The sequence below is a fragment of the Suricata suricatta genome, chromosome 2, assembly GCF_006229205.1.
Source record: "Suricata suricatta isolate VVHF042 chromosome 2, meerkat_22Aug2017_6uvM2_HiC, whole genome shotgun sequence".
In the NCBI taxonomy this organism is placed as follows: Eukaryota; Metazoa; Chordata; class Mammalia; order Carnivora; family Herpestidae; genus Suricata; species Suricata suricatta.
The window spans coordinates 156,739,211-156,753,777 of record NC_043701.1 but is presented as its reverse complement, the minus strand read 5'-3'; the positions used below and the strand labels follow the sequence as shown (position 1 = coordinate 156,753,777).

General features: G+C 48.4%; 1 protein-coding gene across 1 annotated transcript in view; it reads right to left on the bottom strand.

The window, feature by feature from the left end:
- Positions 1-10,452: 10,452 nt before the first annotated feature.
- MARVELD1 (MARVEL domain containing 1) overlaps positions 10,453-14,567 on the bottom strand; it is a 4,255-nt gene continuing 140 nt past the window's right edge. Inside the window, exons 2-3 of the mRNA XM_029920203.1 lie at positions 12,583-14,565; positions 10,453-11,369 (exon numbers count right to left, since the gene is read on the bottom strand). Of these exons, the coding sequence (XP_029776063.1) occupies positions 14,080-14,565 (486 nt within the window). The 3' untranslated portion in view covers positions 10,453-11,369; positions 12,583-14,079. The remainder of the gene's footprint in view (positions 11,370-12,582; positions 14,566-14,567) is intronic.

Here is a 14,567-nt window from a genome sequence, read left to right as displayed (position 1 = left end):
TCTGAGCAGCTTACCTCCACCAGATGGCTCCCTCACCCACTCTAACATAAACCTTGGGGTTTCAGAGCTGACTTTAAACTTGGTACTTTCTGTCTGTGGTCTCCCCTGCCACCATTTCCACCACATACCAGATTTTGTCATGCTTTGAGCTGTGTTCGTTATTTCATTCTGTGTAACAAATTATTTCAAAACTTACTGGCTTAAAACAATAATAAATATATGTTTTCTCACACTGGTTTTTGGCTTTGGGGTGATTTTGGTCAGGAAATGGAGAGTGGCTTCGTGGGCAGTTTTGGCTCCAGCTTCATGAGACTGCAGTCGGATGTTGGACGGGGCTGCCATCATGTGAAGGCTTGATGAGGCTGGAGAATTGACTTCCACAGCGGTTTCCTTGCACCGCTGACAAGTTGATGCTGGCATTCTTATGGTAGGAGTCTGGGAAAGGGTTTCAGTTCCTCACCCCTTGGCACTCTCCAGACGGCCTCTTGAGTGTCCTCTTGGCCTGGTGGCTTACTTCCGCCAGTGCAAGAGACCCAAGAGGGAGCCACAAGACCTATGATATATCCTCAGAAGTCACACACTGTCTTTTTCACAATATCCTACTGGTCTTACAGATCAGAACTATTCAATGTCCCAGTGTATCATGGGAGGCTTATACGAGAGCGTGACTGCCAGGGGGTAGTCACTGGGACCATCCTGGGAGCCATCTTGGAGGCTAGCTGCCACTGTGCTGCTCTGTAGGCTTAGAATACCCTTCCTCCTCCACCAGACCTCCTCCCGCACACCTTTCAACATCCAGCTTGAATGTCAAGTCCTTTGTGAAGCTCTCCCCAAATAATTTCTCATTTCCTCCTCTGTGTTTACACAGAACTCTGATCTGTCCCTTTTAAGCACCTATCACTTTGCATTTCAACCTAGCTCTAGAACACGCCTTTGTTTGGGAGAGCAGGGAAAGTGAAACTTAAAATCCTGGCAGCTCCAGTTTCTGCCAAGTATAAAGCCTTGGCATAGTAAATATTCAGTGAATGCTTATTTTTAAATTAATGAATAAAACAGAAAATAACAAGCGTTGGTGAGGATGCGGAGAAACTGGACCCTTTGTGCACCATTGTCGGGAATGTGAATAGTGCAGCCTCTATGGGAAACAACATGTCATATCCTCAAAAAATTAAATGATCCAGCAATGCCACTTCTGAGTATATACCCAGGAGAACTGAAAGTAGGATCGCAAAGGGATATTTATGCATCCATGTTTAGAGTACATTATTTCCAATAACCAAGAATGTAGAAGTAACCCAAGTGTCCACTAACAAATGCATAGATAAACAAAATATGGCGCATATATATAATAAACGATTATTCAGCCTTTAAAAAGTAGGAAAATTCTGACACACACTACAACATGAATGAACCTTGAGGTCATGAATGTTAAGTGAAATAAGCCAGCCACAAAACAAGTTTGTACAATTCCACTTATATGTGCTCCCTAGAGCAGTCAAATTCACAGAGACCGAAAGTAGAATACAGCTGCCAGGGGCTGGAGGGAGAGGAGACTGCGGTGTTACTGTTAATGGAAATCGATTGTCAATTTTGCAAGATGAGAAGTGTTCGGAGATGGTTGGCCAACAATATGAACATATATTAATAACACTGAACTGTATACTTAAACTATGGTTAAGATGGCACATTTTAAATTATGTGTATCTTGCCACACTTAAAATTTTTAATGTTTATTTATTCTGAGAGAGACAGAGAGAGCATGGGCAGAGTAGGGACACAGAGAGAAGACAGAGAATCCCAAGCAGGCCCCACACACTCAGGGTGGAGCCTGATGCAGGGCTCAATTCCACGCCCGTGAAATCATGATCTGAGCCAAAGTCAAAAGTCGGACGCTTAACTGACAGAGCCACCCAGGCGCCCCACAACTGAAAATCTTGAAATGAAAGATTGATGTTTAAACAAAGTGGAATATATCCATTCAATGAAATATTAAACCAGCTGCAAAAAGAAATGAAGTATTCATACATGCTAGAACATGGGTAGCTTTGAAAACAGTATGCTGTGTGAAAGAAACTAACACAAAAGGCCACGTGTTGTATGAATCTATTTACATGAAATGTTCACAAAGGACAAACCTACAGAGACAGAAAGTAGGTGAGTGTTGCCAGGCACTGGGGGCGGGAGGGAGGGGCAGGAGTTAGGAGTGACTTCTCCCAGGTACAGGGTTTCTTTTTGGAATGGTGGAAATGTTTTGGAATTGGATAGTGGTGATGGTTGCACTACTCTGTGAGTAGACTAAAACCCCTAAATTGTATACTTTAAAAATAAGACTTTTTATATTGTGTGAAATTTTATGTTACATTGTGTGAAATTTTGTGTGATATGAATTACGTTTCAATTAAAAAGTGAGTGAATAAATAAAATATTTGACTGATGTGTAGTTTGAGGTTGTCTTTAATATTTGCATTTTCTCTAGTATTTACACTTAATATTTGAGTAGAGTTTTTGATTAATAGCTCACCACCATTGCTCCGAAAAGAGTTCAATAAATACATCTTTATGTTCTTGTACCTGGGAAAGAAGTACTCATGAGTAATGAGTTTTCCAGCTGTGAGACAGTGAGTTGTCAGACAAACACAGCAAGGAAATGAATGTCTGCAGTTACATTCTTACTCAATAGCTCTTGGCAGCCATGAAAACAGCCATTCATCAAACACAAGCACAAAAAAAGCCTCACAGAGCAGAGCAGTGAAAACCTCAGCTATAAAACTTTGTGGCCTCCTGTGAAGGAGACGGTTTACTGTCCACCACAAAGTCTCCTTCCCCGCTTCACGGTATAGAGTTGTAGCTGGGCAACAGACGCCCAGCCAGGAACTACATTTCACAGCCCCCTTGCATATAGATGAGGTCATGTGACTCACCAAAGGAAGTGAATGGAAGCAAGGAGTGTCACTTCTAGACCAAAGTGTTTAAAAGTCAGAAACCTACTCCTTCCTCTCTTGTCCCAAATGCCAGCTCGACGCAGTGGGCATGGCCAGGCCACAAAGTGGAAGGAGCCTGAGTCCCTCAATCATCACAGTGGAAAGGCTCCCACTGACCTGGGATATGCACGTCTGACAGGTGAGGAATGGATTTGTATGTGAGTAACAAGTTGATTTTTATTAAATTAAGCTGGTGATTGTTGGGAGATACTTGTTGGGAAGAGTTAAACATCAAATTCATTTATTCCACTGTATAAATGTACCTTTCATGGGAATATAGAATTATATAGCCTGGAATTCTTTCCTCAAGAAGTTCTAATTCTACAGTCACCTTGCTAGCTCAATTAATAGAGCACATGACTCTCTATCTCAAGGTTGTGAGTTTGAGCCCCATATCAGGCATAGACATTACTCATAAAAAAAAAAAAACATTCTAAGTGGGAGAATTAGATGGGAGACTGCTTGGATAAATATGCTACCAAAGGACTACAGTAGGTAACCCACCAAAAATCCTGAATAGACCATTAACCATTACAGAAATTGCAAGAATTAACAGGGATGCCTGGGTGGCTCAGTTGGTCCAGCATCCAACTTGGGCTCAGGTCATGATCTCATGCTTTGTGGGTTCAAGCTCCACCTGGGGCCCTGTGCTGACAGCTTCAGAGCTTGGAGCCTGCTTCAGATTCTGTCTCCTTCTCTCTGCCCTTCCACTGCTCTCTCTCTCTCTTCCTCTCTCTCTCAAAAATAAATAAACATAAATTTTTTTTTCAAAAAGAAAGAATTAACAAATAAACTTCCTCAATGGCATCAGGCCCAGATTATTTTGTAGACAATTTTTATCAAGCCCATCAATAAAATGATATAAACGATTCCAAACAGAACAAGATAGAAACCTTCCCAATTTATTCTGAGTCCAGAATTACCAGCACTGATACAAGTGCCAGGCAATAGCACACACATACAACCAGTATCGCCTGAACTATAGCCAATTTTAAAATAATAATAGTACACCTGCCACGTGACTGAACCCTTCCACCGCTAGCTCTTTATGCAAGAGAAATGAAGGCATATGTCTACACTAAGATTTGTGCCTGAATGTTCACAGCAGCTTTATTTGCAATAACCAAAATTTGAAGCATCACAGATGTCCATCAACAGGTGAGTGGATAAACAAATTAAAATATATTCATACAGTGGACTAATACTCAGAGATAGGAATGAATGAACTATTATTACCATAGTACCATGAATGAATCTCAAAATTATTGTGTAAAAGAAGCCAAACACCTCCCCTTCAGCCCAGAAAAAAGCGCACACATCATAGATATATATTATGTTTATACAAACTAATTGATAGTCACATAAAGCAGATGAGTGGTTGCTTGGGGGTAGGGGAGATGGGAAGGAATTATCAAGGGGTACAAGGGGGCTTTGGGGCACTATGGGTACATTTACTGTTGGGGCCTGGCTGGGTCAGTGGGTGGAGCAGGCAACTCTTAGTCTCACGGTTGTAAGGTTTTTTTTTTTAATATTTTTAAAATGTTTTTTATTTATTTTTTTGAGAGACAGAGAGAGACAGTGCAAGCAGGGGAGGGTCAGAGAGAGAGGGAGACACAGAATCTGAAGCAGGCTCCAGGCTCTGAGCTGTCAGCACAGAGCCCGACGCGGGGCTTGAACCCACAGACTGTGAGATCATGACCTGAGCTGAAGCCGGACGCTTGACCGACTGACCCACCCACGTGTCCCAGGGTTGTAAGTTTTACCCCACGTTGGGTAAAGAGATTACTTTAATAAAAAAGCCATTATATGTATTTACCATCTTAATTGTTATGGATTCATGAGTGCATACGTATGTCAAAACTTATCAAAGTGCACATTTAAACTATGTGCAGTTTAATGTACATCAAGTATATCCTAATAAAGCTGTTTAAAAAAGAAATACCTAGGCAAACACTTCACCCTTCTGAGCATCACCTACAAAATGCAGTTATTTTTTTTTTTTAGAGAAAGGGGGGCAAATGAGTGAGGGGCAGAGGGGGGAGGAAAGAGAGAAGTGGGGCTCACATGAAGGGGGGCTTAAGCTCACGCGATGTGGGGCTCGAACTCCTCAACCGTGAGATCATGATCTGAGCTGAAGTCAGATGTTTAACTAACTGAGCCACCTAGGCGCCCCTAACAAAATGCAGTTATTTTTTTAAATTATTTTTTGTGTTTATTTATTATTGAGACAGAGAGAAACAGCATGAGTAGGGGAGGGTCAGAGAGAGAGGGAGACACAGAATTTGAAGCAGGCTCCAAGCTCTGAGCTGTCAGCACAGAGCCCGACATGGGGCTCGAACCCACGAACTGTGAGGTCATGACCTGCCGAAGTCGGATGCTTAACCGACTGAGCCACCCAGGCACTCCAAAAAAATGCAGTTATTATCTGAACTGTTTATCTGTTCAGATAAGGATGGAATGAAGTAATGATGTAAAAATATTTTGCAAACTGAACACAAGAATATGGGGACATTGCATAATCTTTATTACTGCTAATGCCATTATCAACAATAGTATCATCATCACTATCATGGTCACTACAAAAAGACTCCATCATGTAGGTCTTCTGGCATCTTATTTTTAAGTAATCTCTACACCCAATGGGGAGCTTGAATTTACAACCCTAAAATCAAGAGTCACATGCTCTACCAACTGAGCCAGGAGTTCATCATTTTAACTTAAAAGAAAAAACAAATCTTGCAAGTTCCTAGGGGTGGCTGGGAAGAGAAGGTGACAAGCCAAGAAATACAACAGAGTTTACAGTTTACCAGGGAAGTGAGGAACATGTTGTGAAATGCTCAGATACGAAATAGCGAGGGAAGCCAACCACTTAGAAACGTCCCCTGCCCCCCGCGCCTGGACAGTTTGACTTGACTGCAGTCATGGAGGAGCCTGCAAACACATAATGAGGGGAGTCTGTGAAATTGTCACTGCTGGCACTGAGAATCCATGGTCAGCTCATCTCTCTCTCTATGGACTAGAACCTAAAGAAACAAATGAGAACAGGGAGTCCTCCTTCCAGGCTGAAAGGAGGCAGAAGGCGACACTGGTTGGAGCACAAAGCAGGCTCCCGGACTGTAAAAGGCAATAAAAAGGAATGCAAAGAAGGACCTTGGATCCTGGAGGAAAGAAGAGGGTCCCAAACTTCTCACAGATAACTAATTTTTGACACATCTGTGCTATCTTTCAAGGAAGTTCAAACCTGAGCGCAAGAAAGAACAGTCAAGGGATCAATCCGTGGCTGGTGAGATTGTCACTTCTCAGGTGTGGAGGGAGCCAGGGGGGAGTCCGGGAGAAGGGAAGTAACACTCATGTGGCTCAGGCTCAGCATTTTACAAGCATTATATCTGAAGCCCGACCCCTCCTTCCCCCTCCCCCCGCCCCCGTCAGCATTACACAGCTGAGAGCTGACCTGCAGTGACCGGTCACCGGGCGCTCTGATCTGTGTGCATCATCTCAGTGAGTCCTTCCCACAGATCAGTGAGGTGGCCACCAGCATTAACCTTGTTTAGTACATCATGAAACTGAGAGGAAGAGTTTTAGTAAATAGCCTAAAAGCAGACAACTAATAAAAGATTGGCCTCACTTCTGACATCACAGGCTGAGGCTCACCTGAAAATCAGAGCCAGTCCTATTAACTGCCCAGGGGAACACAGGAGGAGACAGCACAGAGTACTACAGAACAAGACTTGGAAAGGCAGAGGGTTTTGTATCTATGTTTGGGATCAGGTGAGGTGGCCATACCTACCACATGAGGCCTCAAGGGGAAGGGGGGCTACGTGCAGGGGCAGCCTGAGTCCTGAGTCCTTCTTATATCAGGAAGACGGACAGGCTGTCTCCAGGAATCGGGAGAATCAGGAGAGTGGCTTCAGCTGAGGGAGCTGATTATAACTTCACTGTTTTTTAGTGTTTTTGAGAGAGAGAGCGAGAGACATTTTGAGCAGGGAAGGCGAGCAAGGCAGGGTCAGAGAGAGAGGGAGACACAGAATCCGAAGACAGGCTCCAGGTTCTGAGCTGTCAGCAGAGAGCCTGACGCAGGGCTCGAACCCATGAACCGTGAGATCATGACCTGAGCTGAAGCCAAATGCTCAACCAACTCAGCCACCCAGGCGCCCCTAACCTAACTTCATTGTAAACTGGGAAGAGTGTAACTGACATGATTCAGACATGTAATGATGTAATTTTCTTCACAGTCTATCCTTCCTGCCTTAGCTCAAAATTGAACTGTACAAACTCCAGCTGAGCTCTAGATAAGGTCTGTGGAAGGCGGGGAGAAACAGTTTTTGTGCTGGGAAATCCTCTGAAGCAGCACGGCATGGTAGCACACACTTGAGTTCGAATCTTGTTACTGCGACGTAAGTCCAGTGACCTGGAAATCAGCTTACCCTTCCGAGCCCGTCTCCATGTCCAGCAAATGGGGGTATTTAATACTTCTTGGGCTTGTGGGGTTGATGAGAGATGTTGTAGAAGGTATCCTCCTTGTTCTTGGCTCCTTGCAACCATCTCAGAAAGTTAGTTCCCTTCCTCCCCTCTTGCCAACCTTGACTCAGAAGCACCTGGGTGGCTCAGTCGTTAAGCAACCAGCTCTTGATTTCCACTCTTGATCTCACAGTTCGTGACTTTGAGCCCCAAATTGGGCTCTGCTTGGAATTCTCTCTCTCTCCCCCTTTCTCACTTGAGGTCTCTCTGTCTCTCCAAATAAATTAATAAAGAAAGAAGGAGAAGTTTACAAGTGGGACACTGGAGCGCCCCCATCAGGACTCCTGGAGACCCCACATTCCGCCTCTGGAAGCTTGCCCTAACGTCAGCCCTGAGGGGGAACATCACAGCCCTGGTGCCCGCGGCATCCCAAATAGCCATCCAGTTCAAGAGGAATGGATGGGGTCGTGGAACGGGGACGGCAAAATCGCTTTCAGATCAGGAACATGACAGGGATTCCGTGGGGGCGGGAGGGGGGTGCGGTCCACACCCTCCTGCTGGCTAAGCCAGGTGCCCTCCTCTGGGTTCTGGCCACCTCCCCAACATACCCCCTCACCCCCCCACCTCCACCCCAGGGCCCAGAGAGCCTCAGGCCCTCCTCTTGTCTTTTCATCTGCCCCTACCAGCCCTGGTGGCTGGCGTTCCTCTTCCCCAAGACTGCCTGTGAGGTGGAATACAGCCACCCCAGTGCTCCCTCCTCTCCTTGCTACTGTTGGCAGGGTTGAGGGACAGAGAGCACAGACCTGGAGAGTCCCATCCCCTCCTAAGCCTCCATTCACTCATCTGTAAAAGAGGACCCACCCCTTTTAAGGGTTTTACTAAGATCTCTACAGGAAGCAGCCAAGGGAGTGACAAAGTTAACGGATGTGAGAAAGTTATAAAGGTTCCAGAAAGTACAAAAAATTCTTGCAGTCCCTATTCACGTGGACATTTAGAAAAAGTTAGAATTATATCATCATCACTTTTAAAGAGCAAGTGGTAGAAGAGTCGAACGTATATGTGTATACACGTGTGTGCGCACATAGCCATGTTACTTTGATTAGTTATAAAAATTAAAGAAGGAGAATTAATAGTTAGCAACAGTTTGTCGCTAGGGTTTGATATTAGGATGATTGAATGGCTTCTCTTTTTACGTTGTACTCTTCTGCACAGTTTAATTTTTTTAAAGGGCATTATGTTGGTATTTTATTTTGCAAGTAACTACAGTAACAAATAAAACAATAAAAACATAAATAAATAGTGCTAACCATATCTTTCTCACATCCCTGCTTTCCTTCTATCCTTGAAAATGTAGGTTTTATTAGCTTTCCTTTTTCACCACTGACCACCCCACCCCCATCCTTAGAAAAACAGGAAAAGTAACAGACATAAATGAGCAAATCCTCAGATTCCCCAGACTCAGGTGGGCTCAGTTATGTCCCTGAAGAGAAGTGTCTTATTTCAAAGTGCCCCCCCCCCCCCCCCGTCCCTGGTCCCTGCCATTAAACCGGAAATGTCAGATTAGACCATTTCTGAACACCTGATCTCCAGGAGTGAAAACCAAACTCCACCTAAACTTCAGAGATGCCAGAGAACAAGGACTTCCCAGCTGCCAAGGGCAGTGAGAGAACATCCATCGCCCAGTCCCAGTCTTGCCGCTGGCCAGCTGTGTGATCATGGGTAAGGCCCTTCTTTTCTCTGAGGCTCTATTTCCCCTATGAGCTGGGGATGACAATGCCAACCATTAAGATTGTTGACTAGATCGAATAAGGTCATGCAAGTAGAAGCATATTTTCTTTTTTTAAGTTTATTTATTTTTGAGAGAGAAAGAGGTAGGGTATGAGCAGGGGAGGGGCCGAGAAAGCAAGACAGAATCTGAAGCAGGCTTCCAGGCTCTGAGCTGTCGGACACAGAGCCCGACGCGTGGTTCAAACCTATGAACAGTGAGATCATGACCTGAGCCAAAGTCGGATGCTCAGCTCAACCGACTGAGCCACTCAGGCGCCCCGGAAGCATATTTTCATTCAAATACAAAGTTCTCCACAGCCGTAACAGAGCAGGGGACTTACCAACCTTTACATGAAGGGAGTCCACTTTCTATTTTGTGCGGAATTCATGAATAGACACAAAGGGAGGAAAGGCATAAGGGAGGGTCCTCAGCATTTTCCTCCACCCTGGAAATCCGAACCATGAAGAAGAGTGTGTGTGTGTGTGTGTGTGTGTGTGTGTGTGTGTAGTGCTGAGGAGGGTGCTTTGGAGGAGAGTGGTGTGAACACACCCAGCAGCAGATCCCTGCCTGGAGCTGTTCTAAGTGAGTTTTCCATCTGCCAGGAGAATACTATGTTCTGGCTGCAGACATCAGGTTCAGGGCACAGGAAGGAGCAGCTGGCAAGGAAGCCTGCTGACTCCTCTTTCCTACCCTTTCCAGAACATCTATTCATCAGGCTGTGCAGGCTGTGGCTGGCACCCAGAGAAAACCAGGTAGGGTGTGTCCAGGAGGCAACGCGGAGCCTGAGCCCCCGGAGACCCCGCTCCACCCCCTCTCAGCTCCGTGACACCAGGCAGGGTACCACTCCACCCTAGGGTTCATTTCCCTTTCTGCGATACAATGGAATCGGACAAGAACAGGGCCCGTCGGCTCCATTACCACAGTTATTCTGTGCCTGCCCAATGGGCAGTGGGGCTTCCAAACACAGAGGGACCTTTTGAGAGCCGGGATAGGAGCCTGTGGAATTCCCACCAGCTTTTGTCAGGGGCAGACACAGGCCGTTTTCTTGTCTTTGGTTCCTGTGTCTTGCCCTAAGTGAACTGAAAAGCTGTGAACTCATGTTTCTTTCCCTCCCAGAAGGAAATCGGAAGCTGGGGAGGCAGACAGGAAGACAGTGTGGCATAATGAGAAGACGGAGGGAGGCCGGGAGGACCCAGTACTCGGAGTTACTGCAGGGGGCCAGGGGAGAAGACACGTGCACCAAGATCAGACAAACCAAATTTTATTCAGAAGAGCAAATTAATAATCACAACTAAACTATTAAATGAGGCACATTGGTCCCCTCTCGCTACTGGCCCTCACCCCACCCACTCCCACTCTCTCTATTGGCCTTTGTAGAACACCAGCTAATTTCTTTCCTGGGTCCGCAAGTGGTCCTAGACTTTGGGACTGGTAGGAGCCCACGGTGGTCTCAGGCTAGACTAAGTCCTAGAGTCTCATGAAGGAGGCCAATGAAGCTGCCCCCAGTATTCAAAAATTCTGGGCCAGGTCAGGTAGCCCTTCCTAGGTACACAGTCTCAAGGGGGAGGAGGGGATGGGCGTGGGGGCGTTTAACAAGTCCTTCGCACATCTCGAGAGGCAGCTGGAGGCCAAGCAGGAAGGCACATCTACAAGAGCCTGTGAGCTCTGGAATGTTTCAGGCACATCTGGATGGATAAGGTAGCATGAAGGCCAAGGAGAGGTCTACTCCTGAGTAAGGTCACCTGGCAGATCACCATGAGCTGGGGGGCTAAGAAGAGATCCTCTGGGGGCTGGTTCTGAGCTGAATACGCAGCTTAAATGGTGATCTGAAAAAAGAGGAAAAGGAAGAGGCTGGAGCTAAAACCCATTGTTGAGGGTACAGAGGTGCACGGCTCAGTTCCAGGCGTCTGGAGTCTCCTGCCCAAGTTGGCACAAGGAGAATCAGGATTTCTCTTGTGTTAAGGTAAAATGAATCTTCACTCATCCCGGATCTCCCATCGGATGGTGCTGAAGGGAAGCTGCTGGGCTGAGGTGGCGGTCAGGTCTCCCCACTCTGCAGCCCCCTGCTGGCCCAGGGAAGCAGGCGTCCCCTGCCCTGGGAGACATCAGCAAAACCGCATGACCGGCTCTGGGAACCTGCATGGCCTCAGCAACATGGAAACCTGCAACGGAAGAACCGAAGTCACTGGGCTTCCCAGGCACCCCAAGGACCCAGGAAAAGCTGAGCCCCGGGCTCTGGCTGGCACCAGCAGGGCTTGCTGATGGAGTGGGTGCCCCGCCTGCAGTAAGGCTGCAGGACTCCAGCCTAAATGAGGCAGCGAAGGGTTCAGTGTTCTAGGATTTCCCGAAGGACAGAAGATAACAATAACAACTACAAAAATAACCACAAGTTTAATGGGGACAGAGTTTCCGTTCTGCAAAATGAAAACCATTCTGAAGACAGATGGTGGGTCACAACTGCACAACAACGTGACAGTGCCACCCAACTGTACACTTAAAAATGTTGACTGGTCAATTTTATGCTATGTATATCTATATTTTACCTGAATTTTTAAAAAAGTAATCACATTAGCAGCATCAAACATGTCTTGACTCCCTACTGTATATAGTACAGCCCGGTCCTGAAGAGGCCAAACTGCCAGAGTCCAGATCCGAGCCCCCCAGTTACCGTCTGGGAGACTCTGGGCAAGGTACTTAACCTCTCTGTGCTTCATCTTCCTCCCAGGCAAGATGAGGATACCAGAACTCACCTCAGTAGGGTTGTTAAGAGAATGAAACACATGTTCACGTGCTTCAAGCAGCACCAGGCGCACAGCAGCCCTAGATGAATGTCACGATGCCCCTCACTCCCATCTAGATCTTCGCAACCGCAACAGCAAGCCTCATACCTCTCTACCGAAGCGTTAGAGACACACTCATGAAAACACATCTGGCCTTCCCTATTCTACTTTCTAACCCAGACAGGGTGGCTGAACTTTTTCAAGAGCAGACCTTTGGGGCACCTGGATGGTTCAGTTAGCTGAGCATCCGTTTTCAACACAGGTTATGATCTCACAGCTTGTGAGTTTGAGCCCCGTGTCAGGCTCTGAGCTGTCAACACAGAGCCTGGAGCCTGCTTCAGATTCTGTGTCTCCTTCTCTCTCTGCCCCTCCCCTGCTCACACTCTGTCTCTTCTCAAAAATAAATAACATTTAAAAAATTCAAAAAAGTAAAAGAACAGACCTTTGAAGGATTTAGCATAAAGGTTGAATTAGCACAACTCTTTGGACATTGTGGTCACCCCTTCAACTTGCTCTGAATAAAAACCCCTTAACTTTCAGAAAAGGGAGCTCTGTGTTTTTTACCGCCCCTCCAGGAAATCAGGAAGCACCTTACCTGACGGAGGGGGGGCCAGCCGTTCACCCCTGCTTGGAGTTTCCTTCTCTTCGGTGAGTTTGAACCCCTCCTGCCAGTTGCTCACAGTCCATGCTGGCATCTCTTACAGGCATTCTTGGAAACCACCTGGATAACTTTGGCTTCATTTTGCAAAGAATGTAGAGGAATGTTCAGATCTGCCAGTTCCGAGGTCTCTCATGGGGCTGGCAGGGACAGCAATCTTCTCCCTCAGGCCCTCCCTCCGCTGGAGAAATTCCCCATGAAACAAAAGGAGCACCCCAGATCTTCAATGGGTTGTATCCCTTAGGAATGAAATGGGTTGTATCCCTTAGGAATGAAATGACAGCCAGGCCAGGACAAGGATGCTTGGAAGACTTAAGTGGCAAAAACTAACTGGTCCAGGTCCAGAGGCAGTTAACACTGTAAACTAAATTACCTGGGTTTCTTTTACAGCCGGACTTCTCAGAGCCTTTGATGTGCTAATGAGCATCGTGAATCTCCAAGTGGAGATAGCACCTTTGACAAACCCATTTGTGTTGAAACCCCCTGTTAGAGGAAAGCTCCTGAGCCAGGGGTTCCTGGGAACACCTACTGCTTTAATGTAAACAGTGCTGGACTAGGAGTCTGGATACAGGGTTCTAATGGAAGTCAGGAAACGGGGTTCCAATCTTATTCTGGCTTTCCCAAGAAACGGGGTGAGGCTCACCTGACATTCCTTATGGATCTGTGGGCCCTAACTGGGAGGTTGGGGTGGGGGAGCTGAAGCACGTGAGAGTAAGGCTGGTAAGGTGAGGCCTGGAAAGTCGTGTGCATTTGGGCCTGGCCTCCAAGGACCGCGCGGACAAAGGCTGAGCAGGCAGAGGCGAGAGAAGACTCCAAAGGTGCCAAGGTGCAGCCCGCGGGCCTTTCCAATCCATCCTCACCCCTGCAGGCAGGCTCCACCCCAACATCACAGCACAGACCGCGCAGGATGCTCACACAATCCCAAGCTAAAACTCTTCGCTCATCCCAGGACTCGTGGAGGCCTGTCCCCAGCTCCGCCCGCCGCTGCGGGCCTGCCCTTCACAGCACTCGAGGCTGGGAGAGGGGTCAAGGAGCGGGGTGCTCTTCCGACCGCGGGGCGGGAGGGAGGGGGCAGTGGCGCAGCCAGAAGGCCGGTTCCAACTGGGAGCCTCCCCCGGATCTACGCGGCGCCGGTACACGTCTCCATCTCGGTAGGGAAGGGGACGAGGAACCGCGAGGTTTCGCTTCGGGCGTCCAGGCTGAGCATGGGGGCCAGCTCCTCGGACGTGGCCTTGCCCGGGTCCCTGGAAACGAACGGCGTGGGCGGCGCCACTGCCGTCGGGCGGGAACTGAGGGCCGGGGCCGCCTGGGCGCTGGCGGCGAAGGGAGCGCGGGGCAACGGGTGGGTGCCGAGGCGCACGGGCGCGGGGCGGCGGCGGCAGGAAAGACGGGGACGCCGGTGTCGGGAGGGCCCCCGCCCCGCGGCGCGGCGGCTCACGCCACCTCCTGCTCCCCCTGGCAGCGGCGGCAGCAGCCGTAGAGCGCCGAGAGCAGGTAGAGGCCGAGGCAGAGGCCGCCGCAGACGGCGGCCGCCAGGAAGGCGTGGTAGGCGCAGGCCATCTGGTAATCCTTGAGGTTGCAGTAGCTGTGGCTCTGCGTCTGGGCGATCATGATGCCCGTCGCGGCGCCGTAGAGCGCGGCCGCCAGCAGGTCGTGCGCCACGTTGACCACGAGCCAGCGCGAGCCCAGCACGGGCACCAGCTCGTGCTTGCCCAGCAGCGTGAGGAAGTAGAGGCCCAGGGTCAGCAACCAGAAGAGCACCGACACGAAGAGCGCGAAGTGCACGGGGCCCTGGTAGCGGCTCGTGGCGATGGTGATCCAGAAGGCGGCGCCGGCCAGCAGCTGGAGCAGCCGCAGCACGCCCAGCGGGCCGCGCAGGAAGGCCCGCTGCAGGCGCACCGCCCCGCGGACCGCGCGCGCCT